Source organism: Pseudorasbora parva, chromosome 1, assembly GCF_024679245.1.
Source record: "Pseudorasbora parva isolate DD20220531a chromosome 1, ASM2467924v1, whole genome shotgun sequence".
Lineage (NCBI taxonomy): Eukaryota > Metazoa > Chordata > Actinopteri > Cypriniformes > Gobionidae > Pseudorasbora > Pseudorasbora parva.
In genome coordinates, this window is record NC_090172.1 from 36216487 (window position 1) to 36236552 (window position 20066).

The following is a 20066-nucleotide window of genomic DNA, read 5'->3' on the forward strand; positions in this document are numbered from 1 at the left end:
TAATACATCCACAATAAATAATACAATTTGATGTACTGAAACCCATTTTATAAACAGTTTACTCATTGTGCATGCTGCCAGAATATAGAAATTCTGCCTAAAATGGAAAACGGCATATAATTGGTTCTATTCCTTCATAACATTTAAATCTCAGAGGCACACAAGAACAAAATTGGATCAAAACAGCATTAAAATACCACATCACAAGACATATCTGCCACATGGTGCATCATCTACCATTTTAGGCATTACTTAATAATACTAGACAAACAGTCCAGTCCAGTGCCTATAAATAAGCATTTATGACTTCTCACGCATACAAATAAATTTTAATACAGAATGAATGTTGCACTGGAAGGCCTGCACTTACGGTGAAAGTGATGCAAAAGCAGTATGAGCTAATGTGGTCAAACGGGTCCTTTTTAGATGTTAGAGTACTTTCTCTTAAACCAGATTAATGCACAAAGAGGTGGATACCTGCAGGGTACGAACATTGTTTTGGTCTGGCACATCAGCTTCTGGCTCAATCAGTGGTAAAAGTTTGAGTTGGGACAACCTGTTTATCCGTTTTAACAGTAATTGTTTTCGCTATTGAGTTTGGTTTTGCCAGTGGCAAATACACTGCACCTTAAACTGATGCTTTTTGCTGTCTGTTATAAACATACTTGTCCATGACAGTATTTGGAAACCCAAAAGGCACTTGTTCATCTCTGAAAGGTAGACGTGCCAGAATACAGCACTAATAGTTGTCAGGTCTGAACTGCATTTAGTCCTTCTTGTCACCACTGCATGGTTTTACTCCGTGTGAGTTTGTTTTTGAGTGCATGTCTCATTTGCAGCATCCGTGAGCGCTTGTCCATAGCCAAAAGGTGGCGCTGAAACTCCTGACGCACTTCACGCACAAGCTGGCCGAACGCAGCCTCCACTGCTGAGGTGTCCTCTGCTACAGACAGCTCGAAGAAACTGCACCTACATCACAGTGAAACCTTAAAGGGTTAGTTCACCCAAAAATGAAATTTATGTCATTAATGACTCACCCTAATGTTGTTCCACACCCGTAAGACCTCCGTTCATCTATCGGAACACAGTTTAAGATATTTTACATTTAGTCCGACAGCGTATCTAAGTGTAGGCACAATATACTGTCCATGTCCAGAAAGGGAATAAAAACATTATCAAAGTAGTCCTTATGTGACATCAGTTAGTTAATTAGAATCTCTTGAAGCATCGAAAATACATTTTGGTCCAAAAATAACAAAAACTTCGACTTTATTCAGCATTGTCTTCAGCTTTTGTTTTCAAACCTCAAATAAAGATTCAAATGGTCATAAATCAGCTTATTGATTCATGATTTGGATCACTTTGTCAAACTGCTGAAATCGTTGCGTTATGCATATAACTACTGTTCCCAGAAGGAAGGAAATGAGATACAACACGTGACTATGGGATATCACGCTCTAGCGCCATCTGCTGAAGACACCTTTATTCACGCCTGAAAGGCCAATGACGCATGACGATGTAGATGGGGTCACCTACCCACAGCATATAAATGCAGTCGTATGAGTCATCCCCTTTGTTCAGTTCAGCTCCTCACCGGGCCTCCGACTGTGCGGGGCCCAGCGGTGTTGTACCCCATTTCCCTCCTTCTGGGAACAGTAGTTATATGCATAACTCAACGTTACCATTCAGTCGGTTCACTCGGTACAACACATGATTATGGGACATATATTCACGCCCCGCAAGTCGCTGAACTACAACTATCAGTGCAAGCACTGCCACACCTCTCACCTTTTCTTTAAGGGAGTGATGGCCCCTGGCTTGAAGTCCCCGCGGTAAGCACGGACCGCGCAACTGACGTAGCCGTAACATCTAGCCGGTAAAATCGAACCGTGTGTGACGATGCCCAACTGGCCGCTGCACAAATGTCCTCTACAGACACCCCTCTAAACAAGACCCATGACCCAGGACCGCATAGAGTCTCCTTTCTTCCTCCGAGTCAATCGAAAGGTTTGACAGAGCGGGCAACACAAATGAGAGGGCACTATTTGTGCCCATCATGACTTTTGCTGTATACGCTGCATTCAGACGCAACACCACTTTTGACCCATCCAGCGCAAACAGGATGCATGAGGGATGTACTTGACAGCGCATGGAGATCACCAATGAGCTTCGCTGATGCCAGCACCAACAGCAGGGCTGTTTTGTAATACAGCATCCTTAGATCCAGAGTCTCTATGGGCTCAAAAGGAGGTCCATCAATAGCCTCCAAAACTAAAGACAGGTCCCATGATGGCACCATCGATTTCATAACGGGCTTTAGCCGCTGCGCCCCTTTAAGGAACCGAACAGCCAGTGGGTGCGCGCTCGGCGCAGCACCATTAACGCCCTCATGACAGGCCGAAATAGCTGCCAAGTAGACCTTTAGCGTGGAGTGGGCACGACCTTCCTCCAACAGTTCCTGCAGAAAAGTCAATATCCCTGCCATCGCTCGCACCACTGTTCAAATATATGCCACTTTAACGTATAAAGTCACCTTGTCGATGGCGCCCTAGCGCTCTGTATTGTGGCCACGACATTGCTTGGGAGCCCAGCTGCCATTAGATTCTCATTGTCTCAGCAGGTAGACCCATAAAGACCACAACTCCGGCCGATGGTGTAGAATCTGTTCCTCTGCCTGGGACAGCAGGTCCCTGCATGGGTGAAGACACCACAGTGTCCCCACAAGCAGTGATATGATACTGGCGTACCATGTCGTCGCCGGTCAACAAGGGGCCACTAAAATCAGCGAGAGACCTTCCTGACGCACTGTCTAGAGAAGGCTGTATCAACTCCACCAGGAGAAACGCGTACAGCAGAGTCATGGGCCATACATGCGACAGGGGCACTGCTGTCTATTATTGAGAAGAACAGCGGGCAGTGCGTGTTCTTCATGGACACAAAAAGATCTACCTCGGACGAATCGAGCCCAGATCTGCGGCACTATTCAAGGGTGCAGGCGCCATTCTCTGACCTGTTGCCCCCCTCTGGACAGTAGGTCTGCCCCAATATTCACGGCCCATACGGCCCGGGACATATACTGCCCGAAGCAATGCTAAATGCCCGCTGGCCCATATCAGGAGTGTCCTTGTCAGTAGCAACAGAGAAAGAGAGTGAGTACCTCCCGGTCTGTTTATACACTCACCTAAAGGATTATTAGGAACACTTTTTCAATTTCTCATTCATGCAATTATCTAATCAACCAATCACATACCAGTTGCTTCGATGCATTTAGAGGTGTGGTCCTGGTCAAGACAATCTCCTGAACTCCAAACTGAATGTCAGAATGGAAAAGAAAGGTTATTTAAGCAATTTTGAGCGTAGCATGGTTGTTGGTGCCAGACTGGCCGGTTTGAGAATTTCTCAATCTGCTCAGTTACTGGGATTTTTACGCACAACCATTTCTAGGGTTTACAAAGAATGGTGTGAAAAGGGAAAAATATCCAGTATGCGGCAGTCCTGTGGGCGAAAATGCCTTGTTGATGCTAGAGTTCAGAGGAGAATGGGCCGACTGATTCAAGCTGATAGAAGAGCAACCTTGCCTGAAATAACCACTCGTTACAACCGAGGTATGCAGCAAAGCATTTGTGAAGCCACAACACGGACAACCTTGAGGTAGATGGGCCACAACAGAAGAAGACCCCACTGGGTACCACTCATCTCCACTACAAATAGGAAAAGAAGGCTACAATTTGCACTAGCTCTCTAAAATTGGACAGTTGAAGACTGGAAAAATGTTGCCTGATCTGATGAGTCTCGATTTCTGTTGAGACATTCAGATGGTAGAGTCAGAATTTGGCGTAAACAGAATGAGAACAAGGATCCATCATGCCTTGTTACCACTGTGCAGGCTGGTGGTGGTATTGTGTATCTCTAGGTTTTCCCCTTCTATCGGCCAATGGCCCGATTGTGAGGTTAGTGTTAGTGAGTTCCCCGCGCAATTTGATTGTTCTGACAAATCAACACATGAGGCTTTGTATGCTGAACATAAAGTTTCTTTATTGGCAACAAACTTAAGACTGAACTCGCTCTCCTGCAGGACTCCTTTTTCGGTGAGAGAGAAAAGTGGCTGCCCCTGGCCAGACGATCTTCCCTCATCTGCAAGCTATGATATTCGACCGCCCCTTCTTCACTGAAGAGAAATATCTCCCTTTCGCCTGGGGTGGTCCCTTCTTTTCTGACCTCGCCTGCTTTTTAGGCTGTGCATATTTTTGCCCAGCCTCCCAAGCAGGCCTCGCCGTTGTTGCTGCAGCCGGCCTCTTGGCTGACGGCGGTCAAAAAAAGCTCTAAACCTAACCTGAGCCGCTGAATGTGTCGGGCCTGCTGAATTTCCTGAGTATTGAACCCTTCAGTGACTCTGAACTTCCCCCATCATCTCCTCACACGGCCTTCCTCCTAACATGGCCTCCCTCAGTTCCCCCAAACAGACTGATACGTTTGCAGCAAGGACATAGTATTTAAAGCTCTAGCCGTTCAGGCTTGGTCACTATAGATCCTGCTGAGTTGTTTGTATGAGAACCTGTTTTGCATAGGAGCCAGGTACGCAGCAAGCGAATGTTCCATCGGGGGAGCCAACATTATCCCTGATTCCCCCGCTCTGCACTCAATGAATTTATTCGCCCCCGGCACTGACGGAGAAGAAGACATGGGTTTCGGCCAGGAAGCAGCAAGCTCCGCCATACAATCAAGGTCGTGATCTGACCACTGTCTGTACTGGAGACAAATAGTGACATGTGACATTGGCGATCGGAATCATGAATCAATAAGATGATTCATGACTGTTTAAATATTTATTTGAGGTTTGAAAACAAACGCGGAAGAGAAGACAAGGGTGAATAAAGTCGTAGTTTTTGTTATTTTTGGACCAAAATGTATTTTCGATGCTTCAAGAGATTCTAATTAACTAACTGATGTCACTTATGGACTACTTTGATGATGTTTTATTACCTTTCTGGACATGGACAGTATAGTGTGCCTACACTACACTGTCGAACTAAATATAAAATATCTTAAACTGTGTTCTGAAGATGAACGGAGGTCTTGCGGGTGTGGAACGACATTAGGGGGAGTCATTAATGACATAAATTACACACACAGCAAAACCTTCCAATCGGAAAAGTAACCCATCAAGCAATTTTTGCGCTTAAAAGATGTCTAATAGCCGTCCAAACACAGCCCTGACGTCTAGGCTAAAACAATGCAAAATTTGGGCTCTCAGTGAAAATTTAATAGACATCTAAACATAGTCCAAGACTAGACCACTCATCTAGAACATGACCATGTCAAAGAAATGAAACCAAACACCTTGTAATCACTGTTGACTTTGCTTACATGATGGAATATCAAAATTATTTTTCACAAAATCAACATGTAACCAAATTCAAGATTATTTTGGCTAGAAGTGACCAGTGGGTTACTCATAGCCGGACTATATCAGGTTAGCCTAGGTGGTAAAATGACATCTTTTAAATTAAATTGATTTAAACTGTACGTGACTGTGACTGACACTCACACATACAGTCTTGTTCAAAATAATGCAGTACAATGTGACTAACCAGAATAATCAAGGTTTTTAGTATATTTTTAATTGCTACGTGGCAAACAAGTTACCAGTAGGTTCAGTAGATTCTCAGAAAACAAACAAGACCCAGCATTCATGATATGCACGCTCTTAAGGCTGTGCAATTGGGCAATTAGTTGAAAGGGGTGTGTTCAAAAAAATAGCAGTGTCTACCTTTGACTGTACAAACTCAAAACTATTTTGTACAAACATTTTTTTTTCTGGGATTTAGCAATCCTGTGAATCACTAAACTAATATTTAGTTGTATGACCACAGTTTTTTAAAACTGCTTGACATCTGTGTGGCATGGAGTCAACCAACTTGTGGCACCTCTCAGCTGTTATTCCACTCCATGATTCTTTAACAACATTCCACAATTCATTCACATTTCTTGGTTTTGCTTCAGAAACAGCATTTTTGATTTCACCCCACAAGTTCTCAATTGGATTAAGGTCTGGAGATTGGGCTGGCCACTCCATAACATTAATTTTGTTGGTTTGGAACCAAGACTTTGCCCGTTTACTAGTGTGTTTTGGGTCATTGTCTTGTTGAAACAACCGTTTCAAGGGCATGTCCTCTTCAGCATAGGGCAACATGACCTCTTCAAGTATTTTAACATATGCAAACTGATCCATGATCCCTGGTATGCGATAAATAGGCCCAACACCATAGTAGGAGAAACATGCCCATATCATGATGCTTGCACCTCCATGCTTCACTGTCTTCACTGTGTACTGTGGCTTGAATTCAGAGTTTGGGGGTCGTCTCACAAACTGCCTGTGGCCCTTGGACCCAAAAAGAACAATTTTAATCTCATCAGTCCACAAAATGTTCCTCCATTTCTCTTTAGGCCAGTTGATGTGTTCTTTGGCAAATTGTAACCTCTTCTGCACATGCCTTTTTTTTAACAGAGGGACTTTGCGGTGGATTCTTGAAAATAGATTAGCTTCACACAGACGTCTTCTAACTGTCACAGTACTTACAGGTAACTCCAGACTATCTTTGATCATACTGGAGGTGATCATTGGCTGAGCCTTTGCCATTCTGGTTATTTTTCTATCCATTTTGATGGTTGTCTTCTAGGGCTGCACGATTAATCGAAATCGAACCGCAATCGCGATTTGGCTTGTGTGCGATTATGAAAGCTCAAAGGCTGCGATTTTAATTAAATAAATAAATGCCCAGTGTGTTAGAGAAGGCGGCTCTGTGATCAACGCTGCTCTGTCTGAAAGACTGCGAGTTTGAGTCGCTTATAACACGAGTCAAACATCTTCACAAACTAGTAAAGCGTTCATAAACCTGTTCAACAAAAGGCAACGTTTAATAACATGTTTTACCTCACTTCATATCGTCAGTCGAGTGTGTGTGAGCTGATGTGGCTTCTCATCTGAGTGAGGCAGACGATGCGTTATTTTATTGTATTCTATGTCAATCAGCACTGCATTATAATACACTTTATTATTATGAAAATACCCTTAACGGCTTGAAGAACTCAAATACACCATATTTTGCTGCAGTCGTGTTTATTGTCGTCATGTTTAATCAAAGCGTCGCTATCTTCTGTTTACAGCGCCAGCGCGTTAGCTTCACATCAGGGATTTCCTGAAAACTAACGTCAATTACTTCTCTGTGGCGTTTTCCGCTTGAGGGCGCCCTCTGGCTTTCAGTATGAATTAAAAACTTTTGGGTAATCAATAATACGAATAATACATTTTAAAACTTAAAAATTATAAATGTGTTGGACAATCCATGTTTTTCTTCAATGTACAGGAGTTTTTCCCCCACAGTGGATGCACAAGAGGTTCATATTTCATATTAAAGACAAACTTTAAGAATAACTCCTTAGGCTTAGACCTTTCTAACGTTTTTTACTCATAGGCTGTCTGCATATTAATAGGTAACACGGCAGTTTTTTTTTTTTTTTGTGTAAAATGTTTTCTGTAAAATATTACAAAAATGATAATAATAATTAGTATTAGTATTATATAGTTATATTTGTTCTGACCTACTCTTTTGTATTTGTAATTATGAAAATGTTATTGTAATGGTAATATTTCTTCTTTTTAAAAATATTTTTTGCAGTAATAATAATCATAATAATAATTATTATTCACATTAATATAAAAACACAAAATATTATAAACACACACTTTTCATTTGTAAAAAAAAATTATAATAACAATAATCGCATTTTAAATCGCAATCGCAATTTTACCCAGAATAATCGCAATTATATATTTTCCCCAAATCGTGCAGCCCTATTGTCTTCCGTTTTCTTCCACGTCTCTCTGGTTTTGCTCTCCATTTTAAGGCATTGGAGATCATTTTTTGCACCTCTTTATAGGTTTTCCCCTCTCTAATCAACTTTTTAATCAAAGTACGCTGTTCTTCAGAACAATGTCTTGAACGACCCATTTTCCTCAGCTTTCAAATGCATGTTCAACAAGTGTTGGCTTCATCCTTAAATAGGGGCCACCTGATTCACACCTGTTTCTTCACAAAATTGATGACCTCAGTGATTGAATGCCACACTGCTATTTTTTTGAACACACCCCTTTCAACTAATTCAACTAATTGCCCAATTGCACAGCCTTAAGAGCGTGCATATCATGAATGCTGGGTCTTGTTTGTTTTCTGAGAATCTACTGAACCTACTGGTAACTTGTTTGCCACGTAGCAATAAAAAATATACGAAAAACCTTGATTATTCTGGTTAGTCACATTGTACTGCTATTATTTTGAACAATACTGTAACTGCAATTGCAGGTTTCAAACAGAGATGGTGACTTACGGACTGCAGCTTTAAATATTTTTTTTTTAATCCAAAATAAAAATGTGTATTTACATAATATCTGTGTGTGTACTGTGTATAATTATGTATATTTGAATATACATAATAATTGTACACAGTATGCACACATATATTATGTAAACATAAACTTTTATTTTTGGATGTGATTCATTGTTTGATAGTACTAAAATATTTAAGTATTTAAAAAAACATTATTAACAAAATATTCGAAGCTGCAGTCCGTAAGTTTTGCCTCTGTGTCACCATCTCTGTTTGAAACCTGCAATTGCAGTGTGGCTGTCAGTCACCGCACCGGTGTGGATACTGTACTTCAGAATCACAGATTCTACATCTTGGAGTATAACCCAAATAAGTATTTTGCCCCGGTAAATGTCATCTGAACAAGTAAGTAACATGTCTGCCACTTTTGGGGAAAAAAACATTACAATAAATAGCGCTACCAACTGTGATTAAATCTAACAATCGCTCATATAACATTAAACTGTGCACATTATTATTATTATTGTTATACTTTGTTCCCAAATTGTTAAAGGTGGCCTAGAATGAAAAATGTAATTAACCTTGCCATAGTGAAATAATAAGAGTTCAGTACATGGACATCACATACTGTGAGTCTCAAACACCATTGCCTCCTACTTCATATGTAAATCTCGTCCATGAAAAACACCACGGAAAAATAAGTTATTCTCAACATAATGCCAAACCGTGATGCAATCATTGGGGATCATTTATATGTACGCCCTCAACATTTTCATATGTCTGAACAAGTGCATTGTCAGGCAGAACTGCAGCCGAATCATCAGGACTGCAGGTAAACAAACGATACTCGAGGATAGCAAAAACGGCAGCTTTCATGGACACATATGTCATGTTCCAGGCTGTGCAGGAGACGTAAGGACTTTTTTACCCTTCCCACAGATTAAAAAAAATGTCAACAGTCATGGTTGATGTTTATAATCGGATACCGCAACAATTTAATTCAAGATCGTTCGTTTCAAGGCTATTCATTTTGTAAAAATATATATATTTATATTTTTAAGAACTTAAGTATGATGTTTTTGCATTTGTATTTCAGAGTACATCACAGTCACTGCATAGCCTACATTGTGACTAACGTTATAAAACATGCAATATCGTTGATGAAAAAAGATTTAGAAAAGAAGAGTCTAAAATCACTGGTTGTGGTTTTGTCAGAGGGAATGAAGAGCGTCCAGATTTCAGTATTATTTAAATTATTAATATAATTTAAATCCCCCAAAACAGAGCTTTTCTGTGAAAAGAACCCGTATACTATCCGGTGTTTTACCTAAACGTGTAAAATCTGGCAACCATATGCATGCCAGCTCTCTTGCGCGCGGATGATCTGAAAACACCAATAAACAAGTAAGCTGCATTTTAGCAATCTCAATTTCAGATGTTCTGCTTAAAGTGTCATGTCTGTGTTCTCACGGTCAGGACTCACGAGCCGCTTCGCTGAACAGCTGAACTGCTGTGAGCTGTTGAAATAAGCCAATCAGAGCATAGCTCAACATTAATTTTCATGACTCTTCCAAATAAAGCAAAAACAAAGCATTACAGGGACAATTTATAGGGTTGTAAATGGACCTGTAAAACTGTATCTGGACAATTTTTCCCCTTAAATAAGCATTAACAATATGTTAAATTGGTCTCTGATATCTACAGTCCCTGACAAAAGTCTTGTCGCTTATCTATTTTCTAGAAATACCTGATATTAACCTGACTTTTATTTAATTCATTGGAGTTAGAAATAGCTCATATGAAAAGCTAAAACCCTCCCAAATTATGTTTAATGCACTGAAATAAATAATTTTCACAGAAAAAATATTTATAATTTAATCAAGACAGAAAGGTCAAATTTTGGCAAGACAAAGGTTTTGTCGCCTATACAGAAATTGAACAAATTTACTGCAAATACAAAAATATGTCAGCAAATTAAGTTGTGGTGCTGTGAGATCCAAATTTAATATCTTGTATGACTTCCATGAGCTTGAAGGACTGCATCCATGCAGTTTGGCAAGGATTCATACAATTTATTGATGAAGTCATCAGGAATAGCTAAGGAAGCAGTCTTGCATGCCTCCCAGAGTTCATCAATATTCTTTGGTTTCATCTTCCATGCATCCTCTTTCATCCTACCCCACATATGCTCAATGATGTTCATGTCTGGTGACTGGGCTGGCCAATCCTGGAGCATCTTGATCTTCTCCGCCTTGAGGAACTTTGATGTGGAGATGGAAGTATGCGATGGAGCACCGTCCTGCTGCAGAATTTGGCCTCTTTTATGGTTGGGAATAAGAGGTAGCTAAGATTTCTTGGTATTTTAGACTATTTATGTTGCCTTCCACCCTGCAGATCTCTCGCACACCCCCATACTGGATGTAACCCCAGACCATGATTTTTCCGCCACCAAACTTCACTGTTTTCTGGGTGAATCTCGGATCCATTTGGGCACCAGTAGGTCTCCTGCAATATTTGCGGCGACTGTGGTGTAATTCAACAGAAGATTCATCTGAAAAATCCACCTTCTGCCACTTTTCCTGCGTCCATCCTTTTAGCAGGCTGTGGGCCTTGGCAAATGCCACGCGGTTTTTCAATTGTCTTTTGTTTAGTGCTGGCTTCTGGGCACTGATTCGACCATGGAGGCCATTTCGAGACAGAATCCGACAAACTGTTCTGGTTGACACAGGGACTTCAGGTGACCAGGTCTCGTGGAGCTCTGCTGCAGTGGAAAATGGGCTGGCCTTGGATTTTCGAGCCAACAAACGGTCCTCTCGAGCAGTTGTCTTGCGGAGTCTGCCTGACCTGGGCTTGTCAAAAATGTCTCCAGTCTCTTCAAATCTTTTTTTATCCTCTGTACTTGACGCTGAGACACATTGAAGGTGTCTGCCACATCAGCAGTGGATCTGGTCTTCAGCCTCTTAATAATCAAAACTTTAGTCTCTGGGCGAATCTTAGGCATGTTTGCAGAGGTCTAGTTGCAGTTGATGTGAAGATCTAGTGTACTGGGTTTCTTTTTATACACACTTGAGACCTAATTGATCCATTATTAGTCACAGGTGAAGCTCATATGACAAGGTGACAACACTTATGTCTTTGCAAAAATTGACTCAATGGGCTTTACCAAGCTGTGAATATTAGAATACTTTTTGAAAGTTTAGTTTTTCACTGAAACATTATCACAAAAGCTGGTGGGATTAAAATGAGCCATTTCTTGTAAAAAAAATCTTGATTAGAAATATATTTCAGCGGCACTTTAGGTCAATTTGTACACAAGCGACAAGACTTTTGTCAGGGACTGTACATAGAGGGTTCTATGTAGATATCAGAGACCAATTTAACATATTGTTTCAACTCATTCTAGGACCCCTTTAATGTTAATAGCATTAGCATTGCGTGACTATGTGTATTTAGTGTGTATTAGTGTTACCTGTAAATTTCAGTGTCACTGATGTCATTTGGCCTTTTCTAATTACAATCCGCCATCAAAATGATAAGTTTAATTAATCCAGATTCTGTGAGAAAAGGCTATAAATGATCTGCTGTAGAACATACGGTCCGCTCCTCATGCACGTTACTGCTACTACTAGCCGGACTCTATCCTTATGTATACAGACATGGTGTAATAACGCAAAGACATGCTTGAATTTTCCATTTTGAAATCCACCATACCACTCTAATTATAACAGTCATTATTACAAGCTTAGGCCATCCTTAAAAATATTCTTGTTTGCCGTAACCCGACCGACCCTGTCAATTTAGGGCCGACTCAATTTTTTATTTTTTTTCCCTTTTAGTCCGACCGACTTGCCGGTTGTAAATTGGCTTTAAGACCGACCAATTTCTTTTTTTACTTTTCAAACAACTAATACAACACTTACTAAAATATAATTCATATTATTTTATTACTATTATAAATGTATAAATTGCCTGGGCCATACAAACGAAGGCTACGTTCTTTCGTTTATAGAAAAACCCGTGACGTCATCTATGTTTACACTATGGTTAACGGATGTCACACCATGGCCTGCACGTGCGTTCGTTTCGGCTCGGCTCAATTCACTGTAACGTTTTAAAGCCCTGTCGGAGATTTCGCCGCATTGTGTGACAGGAGTCAGGAGGACCATGGACACGTTACACACACCAGGCAAGTGCACTGCAGAGGGGAGGGCTTTGAGCCCCTGTCCTTTTTGAAAATGAATCAAAAGTGCCCCCTCAACATTTATCATTACTATATTGTGGCGAATAAAACAGATTTTGAATTATAATTAATATAACAACGTGTACAAAACAGTAACAAATGGTGGAAAAGCCGTTTATCTTGTCTCTGTCAGTCTGAAATGTCGTTGTCATAACGCGTTGCTATGGGTAACGTTAGCGTGTGTTCTGCTCGACCCCAGCGCGTGGTGGGAGCGGCGGCACTTGTTGTAACTTGAAAAATAATGCTTTATGTATGGTTCTGTCGATGGATACACGTGCACTACAACAGCGATAATAAAAGAAAACGTGGGCAAAACGGTCTATCTTTGTAAACTGTGTTCAATGCATGCGAGTGCTGCCGTATGACCAGTCATTTTCGCCATCATCACTCAGTATATTCGCCAGAAGACGCGAATGAGAACCCTCTGCAGTGAGAGAAGATCTGTCTCTGTGCGCAGCGCGCGCACGTCTCACAGCGCGCAAATATTGAGTTCTTTCAAGTCTTGCGTTTGAACGGATAAACTCACACAAAAAGTATGTCAACATGTCGATCTTGATGAGTATCCATCAGACAGTCTGTATATGCCTTAAGAGAAATGTATACAGTTGAGAAAGACGATGCATATCTCTGTATTAGGTCTTAAAGGGGCAGTAGCCTTTACTGCTGTCTGTCAAACAAAAGATAAGGACTCACTCACTGCTCTTGATTAAATAGCTGGTTATAGACTTAATTAATTGAATTCATAAAAACAACTTTTTGCTTTTTAATATTCAAATGCACTAGTCTATATCACCAGATGCGTTGGTCTGGCAAGAAGTGGAAGCCACTTCAGAGACAGACACAGATAGTTGCGTGTTCACAATCGAGCGTAAAACGACCCCTTTTTACACAATCGAGCGTAAAAATAAGAAACATATCACGGGAAAATACTAAAACGGGAAGACAGCGGAAAAAGAGCTAAAATACGTGAGAAACCCGGAAAAAAAGGGAGGGTTGACAGCTTTGAGTCAATGACAACTAGCTGGTGGTTGGACACTTTTCTTTAAGAATGCACCGGAAATTTATGCAATAAACATGTTTTTGACAAATATTTCAATTTGTTTGTGGTCTATATAGCCTGCAATTAGCCTACACGCCCGAAGGCACGGCTTGAAGACCCAGTCAGTGATGTCACGATATGCCAATTTGTTTAAATTCATACCTACGTAATCACCATCACCAAAAATGTACTTTTTTTTTGTATTAAAATTTGAAAAAAAAAAATATAGACCTACCTACCGACCCTTTTTTTAATTTTTTTTTACTGTTACTGCAAACCAAAATATTTTTAAGGATGGCCTTACCGTTGTGAATGGGGCTAAGGTAAAGAGATAGGTTTGAACACTGGCTTGTTCTGTACTTGCTCAAATTGATTTTGGATAATTTGTAACCAAAAAAAGTTACAGACTGCAGCTTTGAATAAATTACTATAACAAAATATTATTTTTCCCAAAAAACAAGGTGAGTGAAAATTTCATTGGAAATGCATATAAATGACACATTCTGTCATTTTTGACTTAGGGTAGTAATTATAAAAAGTTTTTTGAAATTTTATGAAGCTGTCTAACACATAGCCTATGTTAATGGCATGGCTGTTTCTCACATAGACGATTTATGAGGAACACATGGTATATCAAGGAATTAAATTATTATTGTATTGTAAATATATATATATATATATATATTACAAAAACCAATATATAATATAAAAACTGGGTTTATTTGATCCCCTATAGCACTCTAGGGTTAAACAATTTGGTTCTATTAATCTATATTTGTATATACACTTCATAATATCACACTCTCTCATCATAAATCTGTGCAGTTATCACAAGAGAAAAGTGTACTGACCTAAGGTCTGAGGCTAAAACCTGCCCCTCATCTGTCCTCACCACTCGGCCGTTCTCCATGTCACATTTATTGGCAACAATGACTGTTGGAATACCTGGAAGTAATGCATACAAAAACACAGAATGATGCAATAGATGCTGTAGCTCTAAAGAAGAACAGACCACCATTAAAATGACAGTACCTAGAGAATGATGGTATAATAAAAGACTGCAGTGTTGTGATACTCACGCTTACTCTGTCTCTCCCTCACTCTCTCGCTCTTTATCTCTTTCCACGTATCTATTCGTCATTTACAAACTCATGCTCACAGACTGCAGTGTACTATATTAAGAGTTCATGCCTGAGGTGAAATCTCTGAACTGAGACCAATTAAGGCAGGCTGAGTCACACTGATGGATAACAGCGCTATTCACTATTTGGAGGGTCCATACACATAAACACGACTGCTCGCAGAAGTGCTAATAGCAGAACATTTTTGCTATTTGTCCTCAGTCACTGTGCTCCTAAAAGGATCTTCACGTCCACAGTCTCTGATTGGCCTTACCGAGTGTTTGTTTAACGTGGTCAATCAGTCTCTTCAGGCGCGACACAGCTTCAAAACTGCTGCGATCCGTCACGGAGTACATAATGAGAAACCCATCACCCCATTTAATGGAACTCTCCAGAGATGACACAGCATGTCCTACACACTCCTAAAAAACAGATTCACACATTTGAATAGTTCTTTCACATCTAGACGGTCACAGATTCTTTCACAGATAGATTTCACACTGACTCTGAAGGCAAATCTGGAGCAGAAAGGATGTGAACTAAATTCACACAAACCAAAACCTCCTGCTTCTCAAATACAGTTCTCAATCCTGGTCTTTGTGTCCCCCAGCACTGCACATCTTGGCATTATTTAAAAGGATAGTTTACCCAAAAATGTCATTATGATGTTTAAAAAATATGATTAAGAAAATGACGTTATTATTTACTCACCCTTATGTTGCTCCAAACATGTATAACCTTATTGAGACCTGTTGAACAAGAAATAGGTCTTTTTTTGTCCATTTAATGAAAGACAATGGGGTCCAAAGTTATTTTGGTGGGAGGAAAACACATATAGTAAAAACACTTCAATTCAGCCTGTATGGATAGAAACATTATTTTGTGTTCTGCAGAAGAAAGTAAGTCATACAAGTTTGGAACGACATGAGAGTTAGTAAACGATGCCAGAATTTTCATTTTGGAATACACCTGATATATATAGATATGGTTGTGTCACATAAGGGAGTCATTCAAGATATCAAAACCACTACACTACTACACTCACACAACTGGTAATGTTTCAGGCTAACCCTATGAATTAACAAGTGTTGTTCTACTGTGTAAACTTGATCATTGTCAGGCAGCTGTTAAAGCCGCTCCACCAGCCTAAGATTCAGCACAGCAGACATGAAAGGAATGGAATGGTTCAGAGTCCTGTGTATCATCAGCCGTTTGACAAGGCAAGATCATCCTGCTGTCTTTCTTTGAGTCTTTGGCATGTAGAACAGCACACCGGCCGATGCACAGTCACAAATACAGGGTCCTTTAATAGGTAAGAGCCAAAATCTAGCATACAGTAAGATCTAATGTCAGGTACACTGTACCTTATTAACAGTGTCTAAAATCTCCAGTTCAATCGCCTCCTTGTCCACCATTTTCTGACACCTGTAGGTGACCTCTAAGACACAAAAGTATGCGGCATGTCATATAATGCACAGCACTTAACTGCAATGCAGCTGCACAAATGCTTCCAGACAAAAGCAGCTTTATTCTGTTGCTTTACAATGATATGGTATGTTTTTACACGGTCAACAGAGCATAATAAATGTGTATATATTTCATTGGTGTTACCTCTTTTATGTTCATACTCTCCAATAAATCGCCGGGTGATGAATCTGACACACAGAGCTGGAGTTCAAAAGAGTAAAGTAATTACAGTCGTCAAGACCCATCTATAATCACTGAGCCTAGTAAAACACTGCAGTGTTACCTGTCTTCCCACAGTTATCTCTTCCCAGCACCACAAGCTTCGCCCTCAGCATCTTCCGTACAGACTCTGACATGATCAATGTGAATGCTGTCTGAAGTGAATAATAATAACACTCTCAGTGGCAACCTGAGGGCAAATAAATGAGAGGATCCAATGATTGTAACAAGCATTTTTCCTTAAACATGGGATACGCTAAATATGAAAGATAAATGCGGCAGAGATGCAACTCTGAAACTAATGCAAAGTTAAAATAAATACAAGGCACTATGTTAAAGAATGAAACAATGACCTCCAGAAATACTTACTTTGCTAGCGAAAGTTGTCAAACGAGCAGTGACTCTATATCATAGTGTTCCAGCAGAGACTCTTGTGGACTTCATATGCTGCAGATTCTGTGCTCTCCGCCTGTCTTCCTTTAGTAATAATGACATTAGAAATAGCGCGCGGTCACGCACGCACACACACCACGTCATTGTTCAGCGCGCGGTCTCTTCCTTATTCCATTCATCACCGGGCTCGACTGCGAGACTCATTAAACAACCAGCTGATTTATCGCCTTTGACAGTCGAGCCTCCGGAGCAGCAGAGACAGTCTACTTGGTCTTTCCGCCAACAAAACCATTAATTAACCCGAGCTAAAATTAAAAGCTTTATATTCATGTCCTGATATATCTTTTAGTCAGATTAAAGAGCATCAGTGGGGGGAGATCTGTGAGGACGAAACTCACAATAGGTAAGTGTTTCTTATGCATTATCTAAACAAAATAAACAATATGACAAGAGCTGGATCATAAAGAGGTTTGTCTTGTTTGGAAAGCTGTTTAAAGCAAGTTTGAAACAAAAAGCCTAGTTCACTTGACAGAAATAAAAACAGAGGCATTACTTGTTAAGGTGTTATTTATTGACTTTTTATTTTACAGATCTGTTTTTTTTAAGTAAAATATAAAAAAAAGAATGATGTTAAAATGACAGTAATCTGTAATAAAAGCCCATGTCTATTTGCATCTCATTCTTAAAGTTAATTACTATAGTTAAAGGGATAGTTCACCCAAAAAATTGTTTTTGTCATTTTGTCATCTGTCATTATTTACTCACCCTCAAGTTGTATTAAACCTGCATGAAGTTCTTTTTTCTGTTGAACATAAAGGAATATATTTTGAACAATGTAGGTAACCAAACAGTTACTGGTTCACATTGACTTCCATAGTAAAATAAAATAAAAATGTGGGGACCAGAAATTGTTTGGTTTTTGAAATAGTTTGGAACCATTTGAGGGTGAGTAAATTACACACTGATAAAAGTATATTCACCCAAAAATGAAAAATCCATTATCATTTATTTATGCTCATGTCATTCTAAAACTGTATGACTATTTCTTTCTTGTGTGGAACATTAAGAGAAATGGCTCAGTGTTTTTCTTTTGTCCATACAATGGAATCAATGGCCACCAAAACTGTTTGGATAACAACATTCTTCAAAATATCATCTTTTGTGTTCCGCAAAAGAAAGTCATGCAAGTTTATAATGATATGAGGGTGAGTAAATGATAGGTGACAGTTTTCATTTTGGGTGAACTATCCCTTAAGAAAATGTTAGAACACAAGAAGATGTGTATTAATCATTAAAAACAAGTAAAAGGTGAATCCCATATTCCATCCTAGCTGAAATGATTTTCAATGAGTTCCTGTTGAACTCTTAGAGCCTCTGGGTCGACAGTGTCAGTGGGATCCATATCCTCCCCTGATTGGTCCGTGGCCTCAGTCCTCTCAAAAGTCCAGGCATCAAGGCCAGACTGCAGGGAAATGTTATGTAGCACACAACAGGCCTGGATAATATGAGAGCATTTCTCTGGGGAATACTGCAGGTAACCCTTTGCCCCATCCAGGCACCGAAAACGGGTCTGAATGGCTCTGAACGTGCGGTCCACAATCTCGTGTGTGGTTGTGTGGGCCAGGTTATAGCGGTAATCAGCAGGGGACTCCGGACTCTGCACTGGGGTCATCAGCCACTTCTTTAGAGGGTAACGGGTGTCACCTGGAGGCCAGAGACAGAAAATACACTGACATTTTCACATGTAAACAATACCATAGAATTCTTTGGGAATGCCAAGAAAAAGTCGCCACTGTAATCGAACTATAGTTCTCACCTAAAAGCCAACCTTCATTATTGTCTTGCTCTTCAAACAGCTTTGCAACACTGGACTTCTTAAAGACAGCTCTGTCTGTCAGACTACCCGGCCAATGAGTCTCAGCGCTCAGCAGCAGTCCTCTGGCATCGCATACCAACTGGCAATTTATTGAGTGAAATCCTTTTTTATTTATATAAGAAGAGTCATCTGCATTGGGAGCTTTAATGGCTATATGTGCACAGTCCACTACTCCTATGACATTGGGAATTCCTGCTATTCTGTAAAACTCTTCTTTAAGCTGCTGCCTGGTGGTCTCATCCCTAGTGAAGCCAATAAACTCTGGTGCTTTCTCAATCAGAGCTTTAGTGACATTAGAAACACAGCGACTCATGGACGCCTGGCTGATACCAATTGCATCTCCCATCTTGCTCTGGAAGGACCCGGTTGTGTAGAATCCCAGGGCTGCGAGTATCTGAACATCTGGGCTAATGGCTCGTGACCTCTGTGTCCTTCTCAACAAGCTGTCCTTTAGCAGTTCCACCAGGTAATAAATGAACTCACGTGGGAAGCCAAATGTTGTCAGCAGAAATTCATCCGACACTATTTCGATATCAAATCGGTCAAGTGTTTTGTGTCCACGACCATGCAGTAGCAGGTCACAGTCTAGGATTGCAATTGAGATTGCCATTCCACACACTCAGGAGGACCTATGGACAAATTATACACGTGAATGTAAGCAAGTGTCATGCAATAACATGGCGATAACTAAACCAGCATACATTCACATACATTAAGCTACTTTCCATTTTTTAAATCTATATATGAATGAATAACATAAGCACTGCATAGAAAAGCGATTGAAACGGGAACAAAACGTGCTAAATGTTCCTGCAAAGATTTTTTTCAGTGTGTGGCTGCTACCACAATTCTATCTACGGTATTCCAAATCGCATTTTTTTATAACAGCATTTATCTCAATTAAACTGACTTTGAGCTGGATAAATAATCCAGTTTGCCGGGTAACGAGCACAATACAGTATTCTACACAAAACCGAACGCAATTAACTCTTGATATAAATTATCTCACGGTGAACAATTTGTCTAGCTATTCGATGAGCACAAAGGTAGTAGAAATGAGTTAGTCGTTACCAGCACCAGGTAATTGTTTGTGTACGCCGACATTAAAATGTGACGTCACAGCCAAAAGCTATTTTTACTGTTCACGATTTGTACTTTCGATATTTGTATTCGTTAATTTTGACAGAAAATTCGGAGCTGGGTGATGCATATTAAAATATAACATATTATATGTGCTATTATAAAATTTGATTACAGTCATGAGATGTATGTAACCATATTTCACTAAATAACGAAAGTGGTGTGTTTGAATCGGTACAGGCA

The 20066-nt window shown here is 40.0% G+C and overlaps 2 protein-coding genes across 5 annotated transcripts; both read right to left on the minus strand.

The window, feature by feature from the left end:
* Positions 1–35: 35 nt before the first annotated feature.
* zgc:110699 (uncharacterized protein LOC325371 homolog) lies at positions 36–17257 on the minus strand. The gene is made up of 7 exons (XM_067439407.1): positions 16844–17257; positions 16539–16664; positions 16400–16456; positions 16153–16226; positions 15063–15210; positions 14519–14612; positions 36–969 (listed from the first exon to the last, which is right to left on the minus strand). Exons 2-7 carry the CDS (start codon positions 16609–16611, stop codon positions 780–782), a joined length of 636 nt encoding a protein of 211 aa, XP_067295508.1. The 5' UTR covers positions 16612–16664; positions 16844–17257; the 3' UTR covers positions 36–779.
* Positions 17258–17822: 565 nt separating this feature from the next.
* harbi1 (harbinger transposase derived 1) lies at positions 17823–19872 on the minus strand. Of its 4 annotated transcripts, none has more exons than XM_067450420.1 (3): positions 19815–19872; positions 18684–19372; positions 17823–18571 (listed from the first exon to the last, which is right to left on the minus strand). In XM_067450420.1, the coding sequence occupies exons 2-3, from the start codon at positions 19351–19353 to the stop codon at positions 18195–18197; spliced, it is 1047 nt and encodes a 348-aa protein (XP_067306521.1). In that variant the 5' UTR covers positions 19354–19372; positions 19815–19872; the 3' UTR covers positions 17823–18194. The 4 variants fall into 4 exon arrangements, with proteins under 4 accessions (XP_067306521.1, XP_067306538.1, XP_067306547.1 ...); XM_067450437.1 differs by having other exon boundaries at positions 19821–19865; XM_067450446.1 differs by lacking the exon at positions 19815–19872 and adding an exon at positions 19654–19798.
* Positions 19873–20066: the final 194 nt, after the last annotated feature.

Excerpts from the sequence above, each read along its gene's own strand:
- zgc:110699 (XM_067439407.1), bottom strand. The coding sequence starts at position 16,611 with ATGTCAGAGTCTGTACGGAAGATGCTGAGGGCGAAGCTTGTGGTGCTG. Across the intron at positions 15,211-16,152 it reads TTTTAGACACTGTTAATAAG|GAGTGTGTAGGACATGCTGT; the intron begins GTACAGTGTACC and ends TCTGTTTTTTAG. Across the intron at positions 14,613-15,062 it reads CCACGTTAAACAAACACTCG|GTATTCCAACAGTCATTGTT; the intron begins GTAAGGCCAATC and ends CATTACTTCCAG.
- harbi1 (XM_067450420.1), bottom strand. The coding sequence starts at position 19,353 with ATGGCAATCTCAATTGCAATCCTAGACTGTGACCTGCTACTGCATGGT. Across the intron at positions 18,572-18,683 it reads TAATGAAGGTTGGCTTTTAG|GTGACACCCGTTACCCTCTA; the intron begins GTGAGAACTATA and ends TCTGGCCTCCAG.